Below are 24,826 nucleotides of genomic sequence, written 5' to 3'. Positions count from 1 at the left end.
AATTAAATATTGAAGACATTTCTTACAGTCAGTGGCAGCAGATAGCTAATGGTAGAAGAGGCTCAGCCCTTCCAAACATGAGCCCTGCTGCCCACCTGCACAGCCCAGATCAGCAGGCATAGCTCTGCCTTCTGTAGTGCCAGAGCCATCTTGGCACTGAGCTGCCTGACTGCCCAGCAGCAGGACAAACCAGGAGAGTCCCCAGAGCACTGCAGCAGGACGAGGTGAATCTGTGAGTGGAGCTGGGGCTAGTGCCAGCGAGGGAGAAAGTGAGACGGAAGTGGAAGGGGACTGTGGAAGATGGAGCCAGACATAGCCAGCTGTGGCCACTGGCACTCCCCCGCCCCATGGACCTCCACAATCCCCTTACCACAGAACCCCAAATAACTCTCTCTCCCACAGACTCCTACCCAACCCCCAAATAACCCATCTCCCCAGCCCCTGCTTAAATCCACCATCAATCCTCCTGATATCTCATCTCCAAACACACCCAACCTCTTTGCACCCTCCAAATAAACCCACAGTCCCCACCCCTTATATAAACCCAAACCCCACAGAACCGCCTCCTGCCACAGGCCTCCCCAAATAAACCTACCCCATTGCACAACTCCCCAATGCACCCATAAAACATCACCCTGCCACCCCCCAAGCCACCGCTCACCATCCCAAGCCCCATTCCCCAACAAACCCACCTCTTAAAACCTCCTCTATAGTCTCCCCATCCCTCAAACCACTTCCCTGTCCCAATCTCCTCCTCCTCCCCTGCTGCCCATCCATACTTACTCCCGCAGTGCCCTGCTGCTGCCCTCCCAACACCGAAATCCATATACCTTATAAATCACCCCAAATACCTCCAAGTCCTGGCTGCACCCACCCCTCTCCCTTCAACTGCTCTAGTTCCCTATGGCTCATTTATAAATCCCTCCTCCCCCAATCCCTTGACCCCTGATATTAGCATATTTTCTTCACTTTGGAGTGTTATGAGGGGCTGGTGACCTCCCCCCTTCCCCTTATCTTGTTGGGGAGGTCAGATGGCTAGTCCCCCATCACTTGGAGCCTGCCACAGCAAGTCTGCAAGCAGCAAGAGCCAATGAACCAGAGTGTGGAACCGGGTCCAACAGGAGCTACTGCTGCTGGATGAGTGCACGGTTGGCTCATTTTCCTTCCACCATGGGCTCTTCCCTCCAGGCTGGGACAGAAACTGCAAAACCTCTCCACCCCAGAGAGCAGGATCTGACAGTTTTACTCAGTCTCCTGAAATATTTTCACCAGCTGTCTATGCTTACACCACTTGACTAGGAGATTAAATTGGTATATATATTGGTACACACTAATACAACTTAAACACTGTCAAGGTTTGCAGGTTTAAAATGCAACCTTTTGGTATCTGTTTATAAGTCAATGCCCAAAGAAGGGAAAGAAAAGATAGGAAACTTTCCAAAAAATTTACTAATGCTTTTTTCCTCCTAAAAAGTAACCAGGCAACTATTGTATGAGCACCACTGATCTCAGAAAAGTTTGATAAGGAAACATCTCAGTTTCAAATTTCCATCTCAGTTTCAAAACCTCAAAAGTAATTTTCTCTTCTTTTTCAATGAATTGATCAGAGCGCATAGATTCCACTGCAGGATTCTTTGCTGCTTCCACTGCAGTGTGACATCCTTAAAGCATCTGTGATTTAGTCTATTTTAGATTACCCCATAGGATTTTTCCATCAACAAACCTCAACTTTACGCAATAGATGTGTACTACCACTATTCTGTTGTCATACTAGAAATGCAATATATTGGTGGCTACTAAAACAAATTTATTATGTAATTGGGGCATATGCCTTGGGTTGTTGCCCAAGTGTCACATACTTCACCTAAGGTAAAAAAGTAGCTCTCTACATCAACTTTCAAAGCAAGTTTCTATTGCAACTGTGTGGCAATGCCATATATATTTCTTTATAAGGTGCACTATCAAATACATGCAGCATTTACTAGTACTTTTAAAAAAAAAATCTTGGCAAAGTTATCTGGGAACACGAGTAACTCATGTAATGGAACCCTCAATTTGTCAGCCAGTATAATCTTATTATACAAATCAACTTGTGAATATTCAGTGCCATATCACCAATTGCCTTTAATCCTTCTGTCTATGGGCAGTCACCCTATCAATTCATACAATTAAACTGGAATTTCCCCCAGTACCTGGAAAATAGCTGAAGCAATCCCCTTCAAAAACAAAGTTGTTTTTTGTAATGTGGAATTTGAATCACTTCCGTTTAGTGCAGTTGCTCTACAATGCTCAAGTGACCAAATATGCTCAATATTTTTGTAAATAAGTAACAAGAATAGGAAAGAAAACAAGCTTAATTTTTTAATTACTTGGTGTGAATAGTTTAATATCTTTGCTAATACAAACAAAATGTATAGTTTTCTAAAACCTCAATCAAAAAATACCTCAATCCCCGTTGTTAATCATGATCTCTAATTGATTAGTTTTAAATTTAGGCAAGTCCAGATCAGATACATTAGCTGAAGAGGATTAACACAAACTAACAAAAAATCATCCTGTTTCCATCAGTCTATTCCAATGAAACAGTGCAATTTTGTGATGAAGCTGTCTAGCTACGAGCAAAAAAGCATTTCTCTCAGCGCTCACAATTGAAGTACGAAACTGTTTTTTTAAGGTAAAGTCCAGTTTGCTTACTAGCCATGAGCAACCATCCATCTTTTATACACTATGTGACAGACCCAGACCAGTGGGGTACAGGAGTCTGGTAGAGGGCAGATATACTGGTCACTGGATGAGTAGTTTTCTGTTCCCTGAGTGACCAGAGAGCAGGGGCTACCCTAGAGTAATCAGGAACCTGCTAGAACCAATTAAGACAGACAGGCTGTCTAGATCACCTGCAGCCAATCAAGGCAGGCTAATCAGGGCACCTGGGTTTAAAAAGGAGCTCACTCCAGTCAGGCGAGGAGGAGCCAGAGGAGAGAAAGTGCATGTGAGGAGCTGGGAGCAAGAGGCACAAGGAGCTGAGAGTGAGAGGGTGTGCTGCTGGAGGACTGAGGAGTACAAGCGTTATCAGACACCAGGAGGAAGGTCCTGTGGTGAGGATAAAGAAGGTGTTTGGAGGAGGCCATGAGGAAGTAGCCCAGGGAGTTGTAGCTGTCATGCAGCTGTTACAGGAGGCACTACAGACAGCTGCAATCCACAGGGCCCTGGGCTGGAACCCGGAGTAGAGGGCAGGCCCGGGTTCCCCCCAAACCTCCCAACTCCTGATCAGACACAGGAGGAGTTGATTCAGAATGTGGGAAAGATCACTGAGGTGAGCAAATCTGCCAATAAGTGCAGGACCCACCAAGGTAGAGGAGGAACTTTGTCACAACTAGCATAAGAAGCAATCTAGCAGTTAAGCCATATTCAAGTATAGTGTTTTTTATTCCAGTTCTGCACCCAAAGGTTGCACAAGACCAGAGGAAAACAACTTCCTATGAAATCTATAAAATGCAATTTTTGCAATTCAGATTCACCAATCTTTCTTGCCTTTTCTCTTGTGAAGTCAGGTGGACAAAGCAGTCAAAGATTGTTACTTGTGCTTGTTCAGCTTTTCTTCATGTGTCCTAGTCAAAGCATTTCCAGAAAATAAAGGTAAAGATGCAAACTTTCTGGATGTCTCATCTTTTGTACAGTAACAGGTACAGTCATGGATCTTCACAAAAATGAATTTACAGATGAGAAATATTTCTGACATCATGTAAACCTCAACAATTTTAAAAATTCAGTTCAGAAGTTTATCTGAACATTTTGCGTGATTAAGATTCTAAAGGCAGAACCCAATGCTCACTTATTATTTTGCATTAAGAAATCAAGAAATGTGTCTAGTTGAGACATGACATTCTTCCTCAGCGTGAATGAGAGATAATTTTCCTTGGTGCTTTTTCAACATAAGAATGCTTTGGTGGCAAAGACAGGCGTTCTAGGTTTGGGGAAACCAAATAAACATGTACATTACAGTCATCTCTTGATCCTCTGCATTGTGATCAATAATGCATCTAGTCGTAGGTAGAATTCCATCTGGTTGACTGAAACGTTATAGTGGAAGGTTATCAACATTACTATCACTTGCTGGCTTTGGACATGACACCAGCATTTTTAGGAAGTAGGTTAAATAAAATGCAAGAGTCCTCATCTGTTTCTGCAGCTTCAGCTAGGAGAGATTTGTCCTGGATGCAAGGATCTAAAAGAGCAACTAACACAATTTTTAGAGTTTGGACACTTGAATGTGTTTTTCATGACAGAATATGGTGCTAAAGGTGCATTACTGGGAAATACAGAGCACGTTTCTGAAGTCTATGGTAGACAACCACACCTGATGATGCAACCAGAGATACTGGAATGAGCAGGTATTTTGGACTCTGACACCACTTGTCTTTCATCTAGCTAAAGACAGGATAGTAAATTTGGAATGTCAAAGGGTTTGATTGTGCAGACAGAGCTGAACATGGAGTGTGGTCAACAAAACCAAAAGGATAACAAATTAAGTTTCAATCTTTATATTATTTGGACTTGTGCCCATGTTTGTTATTACTAAGTGATTTTATCACTTAATATAAAATTTTGTTTGGGAATGCTGCAGATGCAAGTCACTCAGCTTTCCTGAATTTGCTGAAACAAAAAATATTTACTGATTGAAATGAATTTGTTTTAATTGTAGAATGCTATTAGCATTTTCACAATTCCCTTTTCACTGAGAAATCTTGGAAGCTTGTGTCTGCTGGAGGTTTTACTTTTTAAATTATGCCTACTCTTTTTTGACAAACCATTTTTTGTGCCTTATTTTTTTGTTGGTTTGATGGGGTGGGCCTACACTGAATTCAAATTGAAAGAAAGAATGAGGTATCTCTCCACAATCAATTCAAGTAAGTAGAAGATGACAAGACAGACCTGGGATTTCTCAGGATTTTTTTTGTTAATCAGTTTTGTTTTAGTATTTCAGAGCCAATAATTGACAAACAAATTCTTGCAGGATCCAACTTAAGAGTTTGTAGATGGTAGCGAATAAGGAAGTGTTATTTACCCCTTCACACAACACAGGAAACAGTTGTCACTCAATGAAATTAACAGCCAGCAGGTTTAAAACAAAAAAACATAAGGAAATACTTCTTCACACAAAACAGTCAACCTGTGGAACTCATTGCCATGGGATGTTGTGAAGCCCAAAAGTATAACTGGGTTAAAAAAAGAATTAGATAAGTTCATGGAGGATGGGTCCATCAATGGCAATTAGCCAGGATGGTCAAGGACGCAACCCCTGCTCTGGGTGTTCCTAAACCTTTGACTGCCGGATGCTGGGACTGTATGACAGGGGACAAGTCACTCAATAATTGCCCTGTTCTGTTAATTCCCTTTGAGGAATTTGGCATGGGCCACTGTCAGAAGACAAGATGCTGGGCTAGATAGATCATTGATCTGATCCAGTACAGCCCCTCTTATGTTCTTAGTTCTGGTATAGCTGAAGAATTAGTAAACATATTTACACACATTGCCTATTAACCTATATCTTTAACTTGATGTGCACAGGACTAGAAGGGATCTCCTGGATCATCTAGTCCAGTACCCTGCTGCAGGCAACCTTGTCATATAATCCCATTCATAAATGTATCCAGTTCCATCTTAAAACTACTTTGGTTGTTTGCCCCCAACTACTCGTTTTTTGGAGGCTTTTCTAGAACCTCACTCCTCTGATGGTTAGAAACCTTATTTCCAGCCTAAATTTACTCATGGGCAGTTCATAACCATTTGTTCTTGTGCCAACATTTAGCTTAAATAGCTTTTCCCGATCCCTGGTGTTTACGTCTCTGATGTACAGAATAATTATCAGGGATCCTAGTTTTCAGTCATTAAAAACCCCCAAATTCTCCAATAACCGCCCCCCAGAAATCCGCATTTTTCCACAATTAAAACAAAACACTGAACTTTACTTTCCCTAGCCACAATATATATAGGTATCAGTTGAACACAAGTTTTATTGCTATATTTAAAATCTTTAAGAAAGTAACTTCGAAACCTAACAGTGCCAATCATTATAATGAAATAAAATATAATTGCAATGTATATTTCTTACATATACCAAATACTTCTGTATGTATTCTGTATTTTCAGATTTTTTTAATGCACAAAAATAAAGTGAAAACTGCTTTTATATTAACATTACTCACTTTATGAATTAGTCCTGGTTGTTAAAATAGAGTTGCAGCATTCCAGCCACATTTTCGTCTTTCAGACATTGGTGCTGAGCACAGAAAAGAACCCCAAGTTGGCTGAAACTTCGTTCCATGTCAGCTGAATATACAGTCAAGTTGGAGGAGAACCTCTGCATGTTTTGCCAGGTTGGGAACGCGATCTTCAACAGCCACACATCAGAAAATGAGATCGTCAATGTTTCCAAACACGTCTTTGGCAATCCCTAAATACACTAGCCATTCCACGTTGCATTCTTCAGACAGCTTTAATTGTGGTTTCAGTTTCATAATCTGTAGAAGCAGCAACTATTTGTTTAGGAGCCAATTCATGAACAGCATGGAGAAAGTCAATTGCTGGTTGTTTATTTTTTAGGTTGTACTGTCTCAGTTTATCAGCAGCGCTTTGAGCAGCTGCAGATCCATTCACATTATCAGTTGATGATGTAAGATGCTCCAGCCATGAAATTAAGTCGGTTATTTTTTCGATCACAGCAATCGAGTTTCCTTTCAGGTCATTGAGAAGGTGCTGTATGTCCTCTTCAAAGAGAGTTGGTAAATAACGGGAATACAATTGATCTGATTTGGGAATGGCATTACCTCTCAACATGCTTGCTCAAAAAATCTTGGACAACAGGTAAATCAATTTTATGCAGAGGAACGCCTTTTACACACATTTGAACAAAATCTGAAAGTGACAGTTTCATGCTGTTCTCTGACAGTTGTAAAATGCTAGAATGATCCAGTCACAGTGAAGTTTCTTTACGGTCATCGATGGCCCTGCTGTTTCAGCCTCTTGCTTTAGTTTATTTTCATTTAGCTTATGTTTAGTGCTTTCCATGTGTTCTAAAATTGTCTGCATTCAAACGATCTACAGCCTTGTTGCATCCAGTACAGAACAGCACATTGCTATAAACGTGAAATCTGTCCTTGCCAAACTCAGTGACATGGTCTTTAGGGGTGATTTTTAAAGTTGTCAGCATCTTTTCAGAACTTTAATTATTCACGTCTGGAGGCTGAAGTGAAATTTGAGATGCATTAAAACACAAACCCCTAAACGCCGTTGAGTAACCTCTATTCGCCAAAGCAGTTTATTGGTGTATGTTTAGCTATGTAAATTTAACATAATCAAAAATCAACCACAAGAGGGGGAGGCTGTGCAAATTGAATAAGTGACACTGGTACTTTCAGTAAAATTTAGTTAATATAGGTTTTTATTTTTTCATAAATTGTTAAATCTAAAGATTCTCTGTAAAAATGCAAATTCTGTGTTTTTGTGTGGCAAAAGGATTTCTAGGATCCCTGGTAATAATATCACCCTCTTAGCTTAAACCAAACTCTTTTAGTCTTCTCTCATATAGGCTTTCCAGTTCTTCTGGTCATCCTAGTAGCCCTTCTCTGCACCTGTTCCAGTCTGAATTCATTTTTTTGAACATGGTGATCAGAATTGCACACACTATTCTAAATGAGGTCTTACCAATGCCTTGTACCCTACCTCTACTGGAAATATCTCATCTGACACATCCTAGTATTGCATTTACCTTTTCCACAGCCATTTCACATTGGTGACTCAGTCTTCCTACGGTTCATGTCTTTCTCCTCCACCGCTTTCAAGTAATGAGCCTCAGTTTATAGCTGAAATTCTTGTTATTAGGCTCTTAAGTACTGTTAAATTTCATCCAATTTATTTGTCTCCATGCCTCAAGGTCATCCAATTCTTCCTGTATAATATTCCAATCCTCCTCTGTATTGACGATGCTTCCCAGCTTTGCATCATTGGCACCCTTCATTGGCACACTACTACTTTCTGTGCCAAGGTTACTAATGAAAATATTAAACAAGATCTGTTCCAAGACCGATACTTGAGGAACTCCACTAGTAATCCCCCACCAGCCAGAGAATTCTCCTTACAGGAAAACCCATGTCTCCCTGTTAGCCACTTCCTTAACCACCTTACAATTTCGATCCTAACCCCCATATTCTCTAGTTTAACTAATAATTTCCCATGTTTTACCATATCAAGTGCTATACTGAAGTCCAGACAGATTAGATCTACTGCATTTCCCCTTAAATATACTTCTTATTCTTGCTCTTCTTCAGTCATATGGTACCACATCCAATTTGAAATATTTATTAAAAATACTCACTACTGAACTTGCAATTTCATGTGCCATTTGTGTCAGTATTTTAGGATGGATATTATCCAGCCCCGTTTTAAGTGCATTAAGCTCTTTGAGTTTTGCTTCCACCTTGAATGTGGTAATTTCCATTTCTATGCACTCATTTCCATTAGGTATCCTGCCTTTGCCCCCATGTTCTACGTTGTCATCCCTATTGAAAACTGATGTAAAGTATTCATTTAGTTTTTGGGACGTAACCTAGATCATCATTAGTATTGTGGTAGATTTTGCGTATTTTGGCTTATCAATTGGTTGTGGTCAATGATGAAGAACAGTCAAACCAAACCAAATTAGTACCAAATCCAAATAAAGTCTTTTACTTACTACTTTGTAGACAAATAAGTGGGGAAAATATTTCCTCTTTGGCTCCCTAAGAGAAAAATCCAGTCCCAATACATAATGCTATGCAGAGCATCCACAAAATCCAACTCCTTAAAGCAAGATTTCTCACAGATGTGATATGAACTAGACACATCCCTCCCAATTTGCCTGGTAAGAAGCATTGCCTACGTGAAAGACTATGTATTCTCAGGGAACACTCACTCTCAGATTAAATCACAAAAATTCTAAACAAGAGTCACACTAGAATTCTGTTCTAAATCAGTGGGGAAACCTTGAATGCACTTTCCAATCTCTTTGATTAAACATATGAACAGAACTTTTAGGGGAAGGCTTTATCTAGAGTTTCTCGGCTACTGATCCAGTTAAGCAGTAGTAGCTAAATGAACTGATAATCAAAAGAAATAAATAAGTTCTCCCTTTTCTCTCCATCTGTTTGCAATTGTAGGGTTGTCTGGGAGTTTTTTAAAACATCCTCCCCAAACATGTGAAATTTAAAATCTGCTACCTGTTGTCTTCTGTTGAGTAGTCTCACCACAAGTCACTAGGGTGTTCATAGAGCTCTGAGAAGAAGAAGAAGGTTCTCAATCTTTCCTTCAGGGTTACTGCTCTGAACAGAGATCTGTCAGTGTGGCCATTAACTGAAGGCCTGGAGCAACTCTAAAGCATAGAAAGGTAGCAGTACCACAATCCCCCTACAATAACTTCGTGACCCCCCCCAGGACACCTTTTTTTGGTCAAGACCTGTACAATTACAATACTATGAAATTTCAGATTTAAATACCTGAAATCATGAAATTTATGATTTTTAAAATCCCATGCACATGAAATTGACCAAAATGGACCATGAATTTGGTAGGGCCCTATTTATAACTTCCTCTGCTTTAAACAATTCCATTGGAGAAATGGACTAAGTAATCTTTATGCCAATCTTTCTTTAGTGTGGTCTTACTACTGATCTGTAAGACTGACACGATTTAAAAAAAAAAAAAAAAAGGATTTTGCACTGCATGACACTGCACTATTGGCATTAACAGGCTAAAATTGTTGCAGCCTTCATTGAGAGATGGAAGATTGAAGTAGCAGAGTATTTCAAGAGTAACTTCACTTATTTGCATTTTTGTTTACTTCACATTAAGCAGGACTCTTGGGAACGCATAAAAATAAATTATTTATGAAATTCAATTTCTGCCCATTGAGTTTCAAGTCTGAAGAAACTCTCTCCAAAAGTGTTCTATGCATCCTGACCTTTTACTGTACATCAATTGTTATTTGTTAGATTTGCCTTTTGTGAACTCAATAGCCCATGTTTTCTTATTGATATATTTCTAATTGAAATTAGTGTGCTGTTTACTACAGCCATGTTTTCTGGGATCCTGCTAGTATTTGATACATTTCAATTAAACAGGTCTATCATTAATTCTTTCAATGCTCTGGCATTATCAATAAACAAAGAATTTAAAAAATCAAGTTAATCACTAATAAATACTGCATTTAAAACTTGCTACTGCTCTCTTGGGTCTCCATCTTCTTGAGGAATGTTTAAACAGGTTGTGACTGTAGCTGAAACTAACCTGTTTGAAAATTCTTGTTACCAACTCACACTATATTCAATACTTCCACGGGGCTGCATATGCTTTGGCAAGTAGCTCATTTACATCCATAAGCAACCATATGATTTTTAGGACTGAGGGTCTAAGGATTCAGTTTGCAAAGAAGAGGGAGAGAAAGTCCAAAATATAATCATCAACTATTTAGCTTTCATTTTTTATATAGTCTACAGTAAAGTGCTTTTAGATCTACAGATAAAAAGAGCTATACGTATAAAGGAATATTTATATTGCATATTATATTATTCTCATTTTTTATTCTTAGTCTTTTTGCCTAAGATTGTGTATATGCCTAAAGTTACTGTATAGGAATGCTTTTATAAATATAAAAGATACAAACAAAATAAGTTTAAAAAGGAAACCATTTTAACTACTTATTTTCTTTTAATCTTTTATTTTTATATAAACATTCCTATCCAATAACTTTAGGCACTGCACAATAGCAAGAGACAGACTAAACCTTTCATACTGACTATCTCCCAATCAACACACTCATTCCTTACTTCCTAAAACAAACTAAATAGCTTTGTATCTTTCCTGAAAAATCAGTCTGTCTATCTTTTACTGGACCAACTTTGCTGGTGGAAGGACAGAGCTTTCAAGCTACACAACGCTTTTCTTCAGATCTGTCCTCATCAGATTATGATTCTTCTTTTACAAGAGTGGGTTTTTTTAAAAGGGGGAGGAAAGTAGGAAGATATTATATCTAAAAAGTTTTAAGAGAAAAACAAAAAGTAGGAGCAAAACCTATCCCTGGATTTTAAGTTTTCATTAGAAGTGATCAGCAAAATAAATTTTCATATAGACTATTCTAGAATAATTTAATGGCCAGATACTAGCACTTAAGTAGTTAAAATGGTAGATACTGTTAAAGTAGGTAACAGGTGTTGGAGTGTAGGCACGTCTACACTACAAACTTAAATTTCCTAGATTAGGTTGACTTACAGCCACTGCTGTAATTAGTCTCTGAACATGACAAGAATGACAGCCAACAGACAATGTAAGCTGGTGTAAGTAACCCCCAGTGTCTACATGGACACTGTATTGCCTTAACTACACCGACATAAACCCTTCTCGTGGAAATGGAATTATGTCGTCGGTGTATTAGGGCACTTACATCGGCAGAAGCAAGGCTGTAGTGTAGACACTGACATAATTAGGTCGACGTAAATTGCCTTACATGGACCTAACTCCGTAGGGTAGACCAAGTCAATGTCTTAGCAGGGTTAGTTTTATTAATATTTGGGCTTATTTCTACCACAAATCACAAAAAAATACTAGTCTTGCTAAATTTTTATTACTTCTCACAGCTATAAGTAGATCAGCTCCCATTCCTTTGGCAGCTAATATAGTCTCAAAAGTTCCTGACATATTAACCTATTCACTCAGAAAGAACAGGATAATTATATAGATGGGAATAAAAGGTTAAAATAATCCAATAGATGTCAGTTCATTATCTGACTCTCAAGCCTTTATTACCATGTTCAATCTTGTTCAGAAGAACAAAAATTCCTAAGTTATTCCAGCTAAGTTGAAAGGCATCAATATCCTCAAGAGAAATTCACCAGAAGCTTTAATTGCCTGAGTACAGACTGTAAAGCTAACCTTTCCCAGTGAAAGGGTTCAAATAATGCCAACACTGTAACAAGAGGCCAAAATAAATGCCTCTGAGGCAACATAAAAGTGTTGTCTTCAATAAGAGGTCACCTAGGGGTAGTGCACTGTACCGCCAGAAGGGAGATCAGGATTATATTTCCTGTTAACTGATCTCTGGCCCAGCAGAGGGTGGAAGCACCATGAAAGCAACATGCTCACCTCCTGGGAGTGGAGGGGTGTGGCTCACAATGCTCAATCATTTTTCACATCTGATTATAATGAGGCATTGACAGGCTACGCAGAGTTCCATCTAGTTCTCCTCAGGAAGGATGGCTGCGAAGTAGGACTGAGGGAAAATCCTTGCGCTTCTTGCACAGGAACAAAGGAGTCCTCCACCCATCCCCCAAGAAAAGAAATAAACAAGTACTCAATAAGATCAAAGATACAGCTATCTTCTGATTAACACATACAATAGTATCTTGTAAGTCAGTGGAAGCAAACATATATCGTTTTACAAATTGATTCATTAAACAACTAAGTTACCTGAAATACAAATTTTAATATCTGATTCTAGACCTAGCAAATCAAAAATAGTCAGTCCCAGGTGCTCACATTAGATGTCTCATGAAATATGATAGGAAATGTCTGAAAAGGAAGACTACTCTAATTCAATAACCACTTTCCAGTCATCCAGACGAAACAAAAATTCAGATTATACTGATTGGAAGCGCTGGAAGTAAGTGTAATAAGGTGTTTGGGGTTTGTTTGTTTATTTTTTTGGCATGTATGGCAAAATTTCAGCTAGATCCTAGTTTACTTAATTCTATCTAAGATTATTTTATGTTGATGTCATTGTTCTCTCCCCTCCTCTCCAAAATTTCAGGTGCAAGTGAAGTAAAAGTAATCCAAGTGGAGTGCTAATAGTGCAAGGAAATATCTAGGAAGGTACATATTTGGTGGGAGTAGAGAAAGAAGAATCACCTCATCTGGGCATTTCTAAGTTTGTATAGGAACCGCACGCGCACACAGGCACAAGCCCCCCAGCAGCTCTTCCCTTTCATTTTAAAAAATTTCATAACTAGCTACCAAGTTTATTCTTTTTATGAGAAGAGTAGCATAGTGGAGTCTGAGCAGAGAACTGAAGGTCAAATCACAAATCTGGAAATAATTCTCTGTGGCTTTGGGCAAGTCATTTAAACTCTGTCTCAGTTTTCTCATCTATAAGATTCAGATAACACAGCACCTGTTTAGCTCACAGTACTGTTGTCAGGATTATATGTAATGTATTTCAGAAATGCAGAGAAATGCAGGTTCTTTCTCCCCAGTAGGGCTGCTAGCCAAGAGGCCATTTGCAGATGTCTGGGAACCGGGTGGGGTTGGGGGAGAGGTAGCCAAGCAAATGGCTGGCACCTCCTTGTGGCGGATGTTCAGTGCAGGTACTCCATAGGGAGGACAGCCAGTGACCAGATAAATGGCCAGGTAAAGGACATAAAAGGAGGTCCTGGATAAAGGAACGGAACAGAGGAGGGGGGTTCAGGGACTCCTATGATCAGTATGTCAGGGAGCCAACCCCTTCTGTTCTCATAGCCCTCCTTAACCTTCTTACGAGGCTGATGGATGGTAAGGTCCAAGCCATGGGTCAGCTGGGGGACCTGGATGGAAACAAAAGGGGGCTGGTGAAAGCCCCGGAAAACTGAGTTGAATAAGCATGGATTAAACAAAGGCGGTCTGGTGAAAGCCCCAGAGAATTGATTTAAATAAGCATGGATTTGCCTGCACTGTACACTTTATCTGCCGGGTAGTCCCAGACATCTATATAATAAAGTTGCGGCCTGATTAAACCCATAACAAGTCTCTTGTCCTTCTTGCGGTATACCCAGACCATTAGAATTTGTTTCCTTCTGCACCTCGTGCTTTTCACGAAGTGCCAAGCAACAGAGTGCAGAATCCTATTCAAGAGATCACTTGGGTTACTTAGGATCCTACTCAGGTTTCTCTTTGCAACTGGCTCCATGTGTAAAGCACAACATTAAGGGAAACAGTAGATACAAAAACTAAATTTCCCCACATAACAATCTGTGCTATTTTCTCAAATTGTATAGTGTTCTGCCAGTAACCAAGTGTCTCAATGCAAAATACAAAAATACTAATTTCCAAGTAATAAGTCAGGCTCGCTTTACTCTGAAGCACCTACCTGAATTGCTGAGTTCATGAAACACGTATTTCCCAAGTTACTTAGGCCACAGAGGCCAGGCTGCTCATTGTGTCTTCCTGGCTCTGAATAATCATAGTTCTTATAAGCAGTGTATGATGGGAGGCAATAGTTTGAATTTTTCACACTGTAAGAAAACAAAACATTTTTCACAATGTAGCCACATGACCTATAATGCTTTAGTACAACCAGTATATTTGGTAATTATCAAATAAGTTATCTAAAATTAAAAGTAACTATTGTTAACTAGATATCTTCTTAGAAGCATTTAACTTTGGAATTTATCAATCTTAAATCTCAGTCAAAAAGAAAAGGAAGATCTCTTTCCCTGCAAGCAACCAAACATTTTCATGCACTGAAACAACCAAAACAGACTACTATTGTATCTCTCTACCCTTGATTTATAGGAGCAGCTTCACAGCTCACTCCATTCTTCATTGCTCCATCAAATTTAAAACACTCAGACTTTAGGCACCACCAGCAGCAATAAATCATCTCATGTATATCCTTTCTGCATTCTGCTACTGTAAGAGAGTGAGGACAGTAGAAACTGGAATGAAGAGTTGTGCTTTGGTTACAGGTGAGAGCTGAGATTTCCAAGGCCACCGTGACATCACTGGCTTGATGCATGAGAAATTCTATTTATAGTTTCACTGCTAGGACAGCACAATCCAGCATTCAAATGCGGGAAAAAGCCTGGAGTAATAAGGAATGCACAAAATGCCTTCTAGCAAGTACATTCCAACTTCATAAAGCTCCATCATGTACCTATCTAGTGAGACTGGAGGAGACTATATTGTAACTAACATGTTAGCTAAGTTAAGGGTCATTTATTACCATATGACAGAATACAAATACTAAATATAAACCCCCCCAGTAAAATAAACATATTTTTAAAAACTGGAAGGGTAAAAGAGCCCAGTAAAAGAGCAAGTTTTATCTTACATATAGAATTAAAAAAAAAAATCAAGTAAAAGATTAAAATTCCTTAAACTGTTTTTAGTTACTAATCATATGAAATATTTATGATAGCAGCTTTGGATAAGATTCAAGAGCATTTCTACAAACCTCAATTAGACTAAACCCAAGCAAGATTTTGAAGGTCATTTGCTAAGAAAAAACATGACAAGGAAAGAACATGCAGTGCAACGAATTAATCCTCATAATCATAAAAATACAAGTGGGTGACGGTGGTTTATGATGTACCCTGGACACTTTTTAATTTAAAAAATCTCTCTTAAGACTTGTATTCAGTATACACAATTTAAATGATTACAAGATGAACTCCCACTTTCAGTCCTCCTCCGTACATGTATCTATTTTAATTCAGCAGTTTTTCTGAGTTAATCTGAAAGCATTTCACTACTGATGAAGAAAACCAATTTTAAAAAACAATTTGCTCTCTTGAACATTACAAAGAAAAAATTAGAGAACCTCTCCTCCCTCAAAGACACACATGCAAGAATCAAGTATACCTCATATTTCTAAAAAAAAGCTCTTCATTCCCTTAGACATAGACACTAAAGGAAAGCACCTTGCATCAACCTGAGACATAATGCATACACAGGGGTCATAATATTAACAGTATAAGTAGCATTAAAATAGCCAGAAATCTTCTAGATGTAAATATCAGTCTTTGTACAGACTAAACCATATGCAATATTTTCTCTGGATTACATTATTTTGTAACTAATTTGTTATATTAAGATACAATTAATCAAATGAAGATAAATTGATACTGATTTTTTGTTTTAACATGAGAGTCATGCAAGGTGATAACATAGCCTTTTGTATTTTGTGGTACATACTACTGAAAATTATATGGTAAATATAATATTCCTGTGGCAGTGTAAAATAAAATGAAAGTATTCCAAAAGATGAAATACACACAAATTCAGGTAAGTTGTCAATGCTGAGCTGTTGTGAGGAAAATGCATTTGTCCTAATTTATTTCTCCAAAGGGGAATCTATTTCTGGTCTCAATTCTGGCCCACAAAAGAGAGGTATGTTCTAGTGGTTTGGAGACCTTTCCCCCCGAGGCAGGGGCAGCTCCAGGCCCCAGCACGCCAAGCGCGTGCTTGGGGCGGCAAGCCACGGGGGGCGCTCTGCAGGCGCCGCGAGGGCGGCAGGCAGGCTGCCCTCGGCAGCTTGCCTGCGGAGAGTCCGCTGGTCCCGCGGCTTCGGTGGACCTCTCGCAGGCGTGTCTGTGGAGGGTCCGCTGGTCCTGTGCCTTCGGTGGACCTCCTGCAGGCGTGCTTGGGGCGGCAAAATCCCTAGAGCCGCCCCTGCCCCCAGGTCAATTCTGCTCAGTGATCCCCATTTCCCCATGGCGGGAGCACTCCTGTAATTAGTGCAATGCCTGTGCTGCCTGATTTAATAAACAGTCTGGCAACAAGTGTGGTAAAGTCTTTTACAACCATTATTGCAGCCAATAAACTTCAGAAGACACTGGGAACCTGGTTACAGTAAATCCCTTTACTTCTTGAGATGAATGCTGTGTACATCTGGGAACCATGAAGTTTCTTGTGATATGTACTTTGCCATATGAAGTTTCAACAGAATATAAAAATATAACTTCCATATTGGTTTTCCAGGAGAGGTTAGCAGAGACTCTGTGGGCTCACTAGCAGAGGGTTAACAATGGAGTGCCATCAAAAGCCACTAACCTGAATGATTTCCCATTCAAATGGAAGTACCATAGACTAATGCAAGGGCTGTAGCCCAGGGGTACCAGTTTTCCCAATCTGGACTTCAGATGCGCAGTAACTAAGCAACAAATCACCTGAGGATGGAGATGAAATTGCTGAGGGAGTAACCTCAGTGAGGAGTCTGGATCTTCATAAATGGACAAGTTCTGCCCTTAGAAGGTGCTCTCTCACTGACCGGAACAAAAAGGCAAGACTGGGCAGTAGAGATGGAGGAGAGGAGGGTTCTGGGGCCCTGAAAGGACTGACGAACATCCACAGAGAGCTCTCAAAAAGGTAAGGACACTGGGGTTTTATTATTTTTATTATTTTTTCATAGATCTCTATTTCTTGTGCTGTGTCTATGAATAAAGTGTGACTGATTTACGAATTCCTTTGCAAAGTCTCTGTCCTCCTTATTTTACCTGTCACAGTTTCCAGTGGATGAAATAGTAATCTAGAGCACCCACAGCTTTAATGGAACACTGGGGAACATGCAATTGCTATTGGGGAGGATCAGCACTAGTTTTGAGGCCTAAGCAGTTACATTGAAGAGTCCCATAGCTAAGGGTGTGTGTGTGCTTGAGAGTGTATCTAGAAGCTCTGAGCTTGAAACAGTGACTGGAATCCGGGATTGAACTGTTGGGCCTATTACAGCAGCATGGAAAGCATCCACAAGGGGGGGCTCAGCCAGGATTGTAAGGACCTCTCTCCTTTTTCAGGTTTTAGTATCAAAATAGTAAAAGACTGGAGTATACTCTAATTAAGCCTAGAGCAGGATTAACAGCAAAGTCAACTCCACATTTCCATTTAGCCTTGCAACAATCATCTTCCCAATACTATTCTTATGTATCTCAAATTTAATCTGAACAAGTTTCTATGGTAAAACACTTCAGTTTCTACACTCATTGTCTCTTTGATACGTCTGCTGAGATTTTGAACAAAAGTGCCAGCACCCTGTAGATGCCTGACAAGTAGGAAGTGATCGTCGTCAACAATCCCTCGAGGTCAAGGATGATCTCTTTTACAGGTTTTATTTTTCATGGGTGACTGAAGAGTCCGATTCTTGAGCCACAGGCTTATTGACAGACATTGCAGGTGGTGCTGGAAGACTGGGCTGGGCCGAAATTGCTCCTTGACTGTTGTCTTTCCTTTCTTTTCTGTTGTTTTTCTGCGACCAGGGCAAGGCAATTTGTCGATACAGATCTTTCTTGCTGGGTCTGATGACTGACTGGGGACTGTCTGGTGGAGAAGTTTTGTTTTGCTGATGTTCAGAGTTAGCCTTAGGCTTTTATAAGCTTCAGAGAAGCAATTAAAGTCTGTTTGAAGATCCTCCTTTGAGTGTGCAACTACAGCACAATCATCTTACCGCAATCTCACCTGACCGCCCTGGGTGACCCTACCAGGAGTACAGGACTCCAGACAGCATCGCTCTTAGGATCTTAAGTATATGCAAGCTTCTCCACCACATCAAGGTGGCAGCCCAAGGAGAAGAGGAAGTGATAGGAGACAATTTTAAAGAAATACACTTTAAAGAAAGATTAAAAGTCTGTGTTTTCACTGAGTACCTATTGTTACAATATCCAAACACAACAATCCTTTTCACACAATGATCTCAGACTTCTAACACCAAGGCACAACAGTAGGTAGACAGACTATCAATGTTAACTCAAGGACTATAAATCAGTCTCACCTGACCATTATGTCTTCATATTGCAGTGGTCTCAAACCTCTGTGTGATGTTGTCCACTCTAATACAATCCACAGAGATTTTTTGGGGGGGGGGGGGGGAGATTGCCTCCCTTCACTTTAAAAGTCCTTTAATTTATTAGTTTCTCTCAAATACATCAGTACATTTTTAAAAATGTATTTAACATGATAAACTCTAAAGGAAGTCATAAGACGCTTTCTTATGGCGTTCAATGTTCTTTTTAGTCTCATATCTGTTGAACAGTATTATATATGAGTCACCCAAGCATCTTTAATATCATGTTTATACAGCACTCGCATTAAGAAGTACTGACCAATAATAAAGAAATTACAACCAGAGCACTATCAAAACAAAACTAATTCCCTAACTTAAAAAGTAAAAAAACAAGGTCATTTTCCAAATCATATTTGGGAGATTTCAATTAAATAAAAAAATTCTTAAGATATGTTGCTTACTTTCTGTTGTTGATGTTGTTATAATTATTTGATAGAGATGGAGAGATCTTTGGTAAAGTTGAAAAATTGGATGCACCTGGGGACCTTTAAAAATATGAAAATGTTAAATTAGATAAAAATGCTGAGATATTAAAATTAATCATGAAAAAGAAAAAGCTAACAGATGAACAATGTATGTAAATAAGTATGAAAAAATAAAGTTCTTATGAGCAGAGCGCTAATTATTCAGGATAATGGTTTCCAGGTTCAAAATGCATCTTCGTAAAATTAAAATGGATTATTTCATAACATTTCATGTCAAACTTTCATATCACACTGGATATCACAAAAATTACTAAAATAAGCCAAAAATGGCCTACAGGAAAAAAAATGCCAAAAAGTTAATCAGCCTATACGAAGGCAACAAAATAAAGCAGATGCATTTTTCTTCTAAAAATTGGAACATAAAACCTTTTATAGATTGTATTAATTTCTAAATTTTAAAATGGCTTTTGAGATGAGATATGAAAGTGTCATTTGTAACTAAAATAAGAATACATGTTTTAAAAAGATAAGTATTCCCAAATTAGTGTAAATTCAGCCATTTAAAAGCAACGTTGTACCACTTGTTAAGAGGTTCTCTTTTAACTGACTGATGGACATTAATAGAAATTGTTGGAGACACAAAACATAAGAAAATATTTCATGTTTACTCAACGCCATGTCAAATCAGAGTATTATGTTCTTTGCACATTATCTAAACTATACATACTTTAAAAAACTATAACGTTGGAGTTGTTGAATGTTTTCAATAAAGGAGACCCCTTGAGTTGTAACAATTACATGTAATTAATATACTGCATAATCTTACTGTTTTGCCTTGATTAAGCATATGGGCCCTACACAAAAACCACTGAAAGCCATGGAAAAACCCTAACTGACTTAATTGGGCTTTGCCTCAAGCCTGGCTCCCAGGTGACCTAAGACTGCTTAGTACTATGGCATGCAAAAATTAGGCAGAAGTAGTAACAAATATTATGTGTTCAGATGTTCTCTGCTTTCAAAAACAAAATGGCTCACAGCAGACATAGATTCTGTTTCAAGAATTCTCCATGTGAGATTTGATACTTACTTAAAAATATTTAACAAACAACTAGATCCTAATGCTTCTAAGCAATAAAAGCATAAGATATGGCCATTGGGAAAAGAAAATTTTACTTTGTGAAAATACCTTTGGCCTTCTGATATTATATACTCTTCCCAGGATATAATTTAAATCACCCTCTCTTCTTTGGACCATAAGAACAGCCATGCTGGGTCAGACCAATGGTCCATCCAGCCCAGTACTGTCTGACAGAAGCCAGTGACAGATGCTTCAGAACAAATGAACAGAACAGGTCAATTCTGAGTTGTCCAGTATCAGATTCCTGTAGTCAGACGTTAAGGGACATCTGGAGTCTGGGGTTATGTCCCTGACCATACTAGCTAATAGCCATTGATAGATAAGGTAATGGAGGATAGGTCCAATTATTTTTTGAACCCACTTAGACTTTTGGCCTTCACAACATCACACAATGCACAGTCAACCTGTGGAACTTGTTGCCACAGGAAGTTCTTCCTTATGTTTGTTTTAAAACTGCTGTTTATTAATTCCATTGGGCAACCCCTGGTCATGTGTTATAACTCATAGAATATCAGGGTTGGAAGGGACCTCAGGAGGTCATCTAGTCCACCCACCTGCTCAAAGCAGGACCAATTCCCAACTAAATCATCCCAGCCAGGATTTTGTCAAGCCTGACCTTAAAAACCTCGAAGGAAGGAGATTCCACCACCTTCCTAGGTAACCCATTGCAGTGCTTCACCACCCACTTGCTGTTTGCTTTTTTGACTGTCCTTGCACACTGCATGGATGTCTTCAGAGAACTATCCACGATGACTCCAAGATCTTTTTCCTGATTAGTTGTAGCTAAATTAACCCCTATCATATTGTATGTATAGTTGGGATTATTTTTTTCAATGTGCATTACTTTACATTTATCCACATTAAATTTCATTTGCGATTTTGTTGCCCAATCACTTAGTTTTGTGAGATCTTTTTGAAGTTCTTCACAGTCTGCTTTGGTCTTAAGTATCTTGATCAGCTTAGTATCATCTGCAAACTTTGCCACCTCACTGTTTACCCCTTTCTCCAGATCATTTATGAATAAGTTGAATAGCATTGGTCCTAGAACTGACCCTTGGGGAACACCACTAGTTACCCCTCTCCATTCTGAAAATTTACCATTTATTCTTATCCTTTGTTCTCTGTCTTTTAACGAGTTCTCAATCCATGAAAGAATCTTCCCTCTTATCCCATGACAACTTAATTTACATAAGAGCCTTTGGTGAGGGACCTTGTCAAAGGCTTTCTGGAAATCTAAGTACGCTATGTCCACTGGATCCCCCTTGTCCATGTTTGTTGACCCCTTCAAAGAACTCTAATAGATTAGTAAGACATGATTTCCCTTTACAGAAACCATGTTGACTTTTGCCCAACAATTTATGTTTTTCTGTGTGTCTGACAATTTTATTCTTTACTATTGTTTCAACTAATTTGCCTGGTACTGACAGACTTACGGTCTGTAATTGCCAGAATCACCTCTAAAGCCCTTTTTAAATATTGGTATTACCTTACCCAAAGGATTCCCCCCACCAAGAGCCCCCAGGAGCCAGGGACACCTTCAAAAGGACCTCCCACTGGGAACTCAGTCCCTCGCTGTGGATAGAAAGTTTTCACCGTGATTGGCTGTACCTGGGGAACACCAGGCAGTGCTTGGACCAGGATTCTGGCACCAGCTGAGGAGTGAGGAGCGTGGTCAGTAGTAGCAATCAGAACCCCCAGCCTGGGGCCCCAGATAGCCCCTTGTATCCAGAGTTGCCAGCCAGGGACCTCCACAGATATTCACTGGGACCTAGCCCCCAGAGTCCCTGGCCACGAACCCGATACCCCTCAGAGCCCCGCCGGTCAGGGAATCTCCACCATACATTTACTATCAGCTTGGGAACCCCAAAGTGGCCAGAGAACCCCCAAAAGAACCCTGCACTGGGAGCTCAGTCCCTCGCTGCCTCCCTGGGATTCCCTCACTGCCTGCCTAGGACCCCAACCTGCCCTCCAGCAGGATCTGCCATGCCGTTTGCCTGGGACCTCCTCCTCCTCCTCCCAGCTGGACCACCTGATGCTTTACAGCAGGACTCCTCACTCTGCTTCCCTGGCATCCCCTGGCCTAGAGCTGGGGATCCCCCTGACAGCTCTGTGCACTGGGCATGGCAACGATCCCAGGAGCCAGTGGGGGAAGCCCAGACAGAGAGCCCCTGGCACAGCACCACGCACCCTCTATCCCCCTCTCCTGCCTCCCAAGAGAAGCCCACCCCGGCTGTGCTGCAGCCACCAGATCCTCAGTGATACCCACCTCCAGGACCCATAGCCCCAGGGCTGGGCACATCAGAACCACCCCCCAAAATCTCAAACCTCCAGAACCCACCAACCTGACTAGGGTACCCCCTGCCCAGTCACCCAGAGGCCTCCTCCTACCACAAAGCCCCTGCAGCTCCAGCTGCAATCTCCCCACACAGACACCTCCCCCAGCAACAGTGTTACCTCACAGTGTCTGATAAATGCATAGGAAGTTATCACCGCCCCTGGCTGGCCAGTCACACAGGCAGAGGGAGCCCTGGGGGATGCTTCTTTAACAGGAAAGGAAGGCATGGAGGGCCAACGTAGGTAAGAAATGTCCATGCCCTGTCACAAGCAAATAATGGTCACCATGCGGGAAACAACCCCTCACAGAGACCATTTGTCATGGGGTTTGGGATATTTCTGGACCCTCGCTGCACTCAGAGAGAATTCCTCATCCTGTGCAGAGCTGGAGAAAATAAAAGGGTCCAGCCAACTCTCCTGTTACCAGCTCGGAACCACTGATCCCCGAAACAGGGGGAGGCCTCTGGCTTTGATGGGTATTAAATATGTGACTGATCTCTTTCACCGGCAAACATTTTAACAGAGATAAAGGAGGGAACAAATGCATTATGTGAAGGGATAAATAACACTTATTCACTTTCTCCATACCATTCATGATTTTACAGACTTCTCTCATATCCCCCCAGTCACTTTTTTTATAATCTGAACAGTCTCAGTCTTTTTAATCTCTCCTCATATGGAAACTGTACCTTATCTCTAATTATTTTCATTGCCCTTCTCTTACCTTTTCCACTTCTAATATATCTTTTTTGAGATAAGGTGACCAGAACTGCATGTAGTAGTCAAGGTGGGGGCATACCATGCATTTATACAGCAGCATTATGATATTTTCAGTTTTATTATCTATCCCTTTCCTAATGGTTCCTAAGATTGTTAGCTTTTTTGACTGCTGCAGCACATTGAGCAGATATTTTCAGAGAACTATCCATGATAATGCCAAGATCTCTTTCTTGAGAGATAATAGCTAATTTAGACCCTATCATTTTGTATGTATAGTGGGATTGTTTTCCAATGCGCATTATTTTGCACTTATCAACAGTGAATTTCATCTGCCATTTTGTTACCAGTCTCCCAGTGAGATCCCTTTGTAATTACTCACAGCTACTTTGGATTTAACTATCTTGAGTATTTTTGTATCCTCTGCACATTTTGCCACTTCACCCCTTTTCCAGATAATTTATGAATATGTTAAACAGCACAGGTTTCACTACAGATCTTTGGGTGACCTCACTATTTACCTCTCTCCAGTGCATCAAAAGCAATAAATAAATACACAGACTACATGCACAGGAAAGTTATAAAATATTATGAAGTCAACTTCTCATTGACTATTTAAGCTCAAGTTAAATCAAAAGTGAAACTGTTTACACTCCAGTTTCTTGAGATCAAGTATTTTAAAGGGAACTTAAAGACAAAGTGAGCTGGAACAATTGATTGTTTATTTTCAATTAAATTTTCAAACAAAAATTTGTAATGTGTATGGCATTTGACCACATAAATACTATTTTGTTTAAGAAAGAGAAGCAATCTGTTACAGCTAATATCTACCAAATAGTCAAAGTACCGGTAATACCACTCAGTTTTACTATTAATGGACTTTTCCCCCCAAAGATAAATAGAATAAGTAAATTTTGATTCTAAATAAGGTAGCAATCAAAGTTTTTATATTTAGATGGGAAATGTTGTCCATATTCTAAATATCTCTATAAAAACATGCATTTGCTATGAAATAATGTGACAGCTTAATATGACACCTTAGTAAGTCAGTCTTACTGCTCTGCGACAGGCAGCTAGCTGAAACATTCTTAGAGCTGTTTACATTCTTGCTGACACTGATAAGCTTGAGTACTAAGAAAAACAGAGAGCAGTCATGGCACTTACAGCATTCAATACAAAGCAAACTACTTTTTCACAAACACTGTAAAACAATAAGTGGAGAATTATTTCATTTTCACTTTTCAAAATGATATCAAACTAACAATGGAAAGTACAAAAAGATCAATCATAAGATTGCAGACAAGAGTGTTCACAGGTCATTCTTATTTTTAATTTTCACTTTTTTAAATATAAGGTCCTGTAGGAATGGCAAAACAGGTATACTAACAAATACAGTAAGCATGTCAAACATTTGCTGTGACAAAATACATTAGTTCAACTCTCCCATTTTAACTATAATATAGATTCCAAGACTAAAGGCATTTTCTACATAGTGCAGTAATTTAAAAATATGGCACACAAGAAATTTTGACTGCATTGTTTTAAAGCAGATGTTTGTAAATGTTTGACTAAAGAATATGCTCTCAGACCCTGCAGCGA

The 24,826-nt window shown here is 39.7% G+C and overlaps 1 protein-coding gene across 8 annotated transcripts in view; it reads right to left on the bottom strand.

Annotated features, from left to right (window-relative positions):
• The window catches only part of USP15 (ubiquitin specific peptidase 15), a 154,476-nt gene that overhangs the window by 36,138 nt on the left and 93,512 nt on the right, over positions 1–24,826 (bottom strand). For 3 of the 8 annotated variants that reach the window (XM_045032858.1, XM_045032836.1, XM_045032850.1), the window contains exons 7-8: positions 19,015–19,098; positions 14,147–14,291 (exon numbers count right to left, since the gene is read on the bottom strand). In XM_045032858.1, coding sequence (XP_044888793.1) covers positions 14,147–14,291; positions 19,015–19,098 — 229 coding nt within the window. Of the gene's footprint in view, positions 1–6,206; positions 7,244–7,768; positions 8,616–12,171; positions 13,379–14,146; positions 14,292–19,014; positions 19,099–24,826 lie in introns of those variants that run through there. The other 5 variants (XM_045032879.1, XM_045032888.1, XM_045032864.1 and 2 more) reach the window with 5 other exon arrangements.

This window comes from Mauremys mutica, chromosome 1, assembly GCF_020497125.1.
Source record: "Mauremys mutica isolate MM-2020 ecotype Southern chromosome 1, ASM2049712v1, whole genome shotgun sequence".
NCBI lineage: Eukaryota > Metazoa > Chordata > Testudines > Geoemydidae > Mauremys > Mauremys mutica.
Note: the sequence above shows the minus strand (reverse complement) of the source record. Positions and strands in the feature narration are given on the sequence as shown.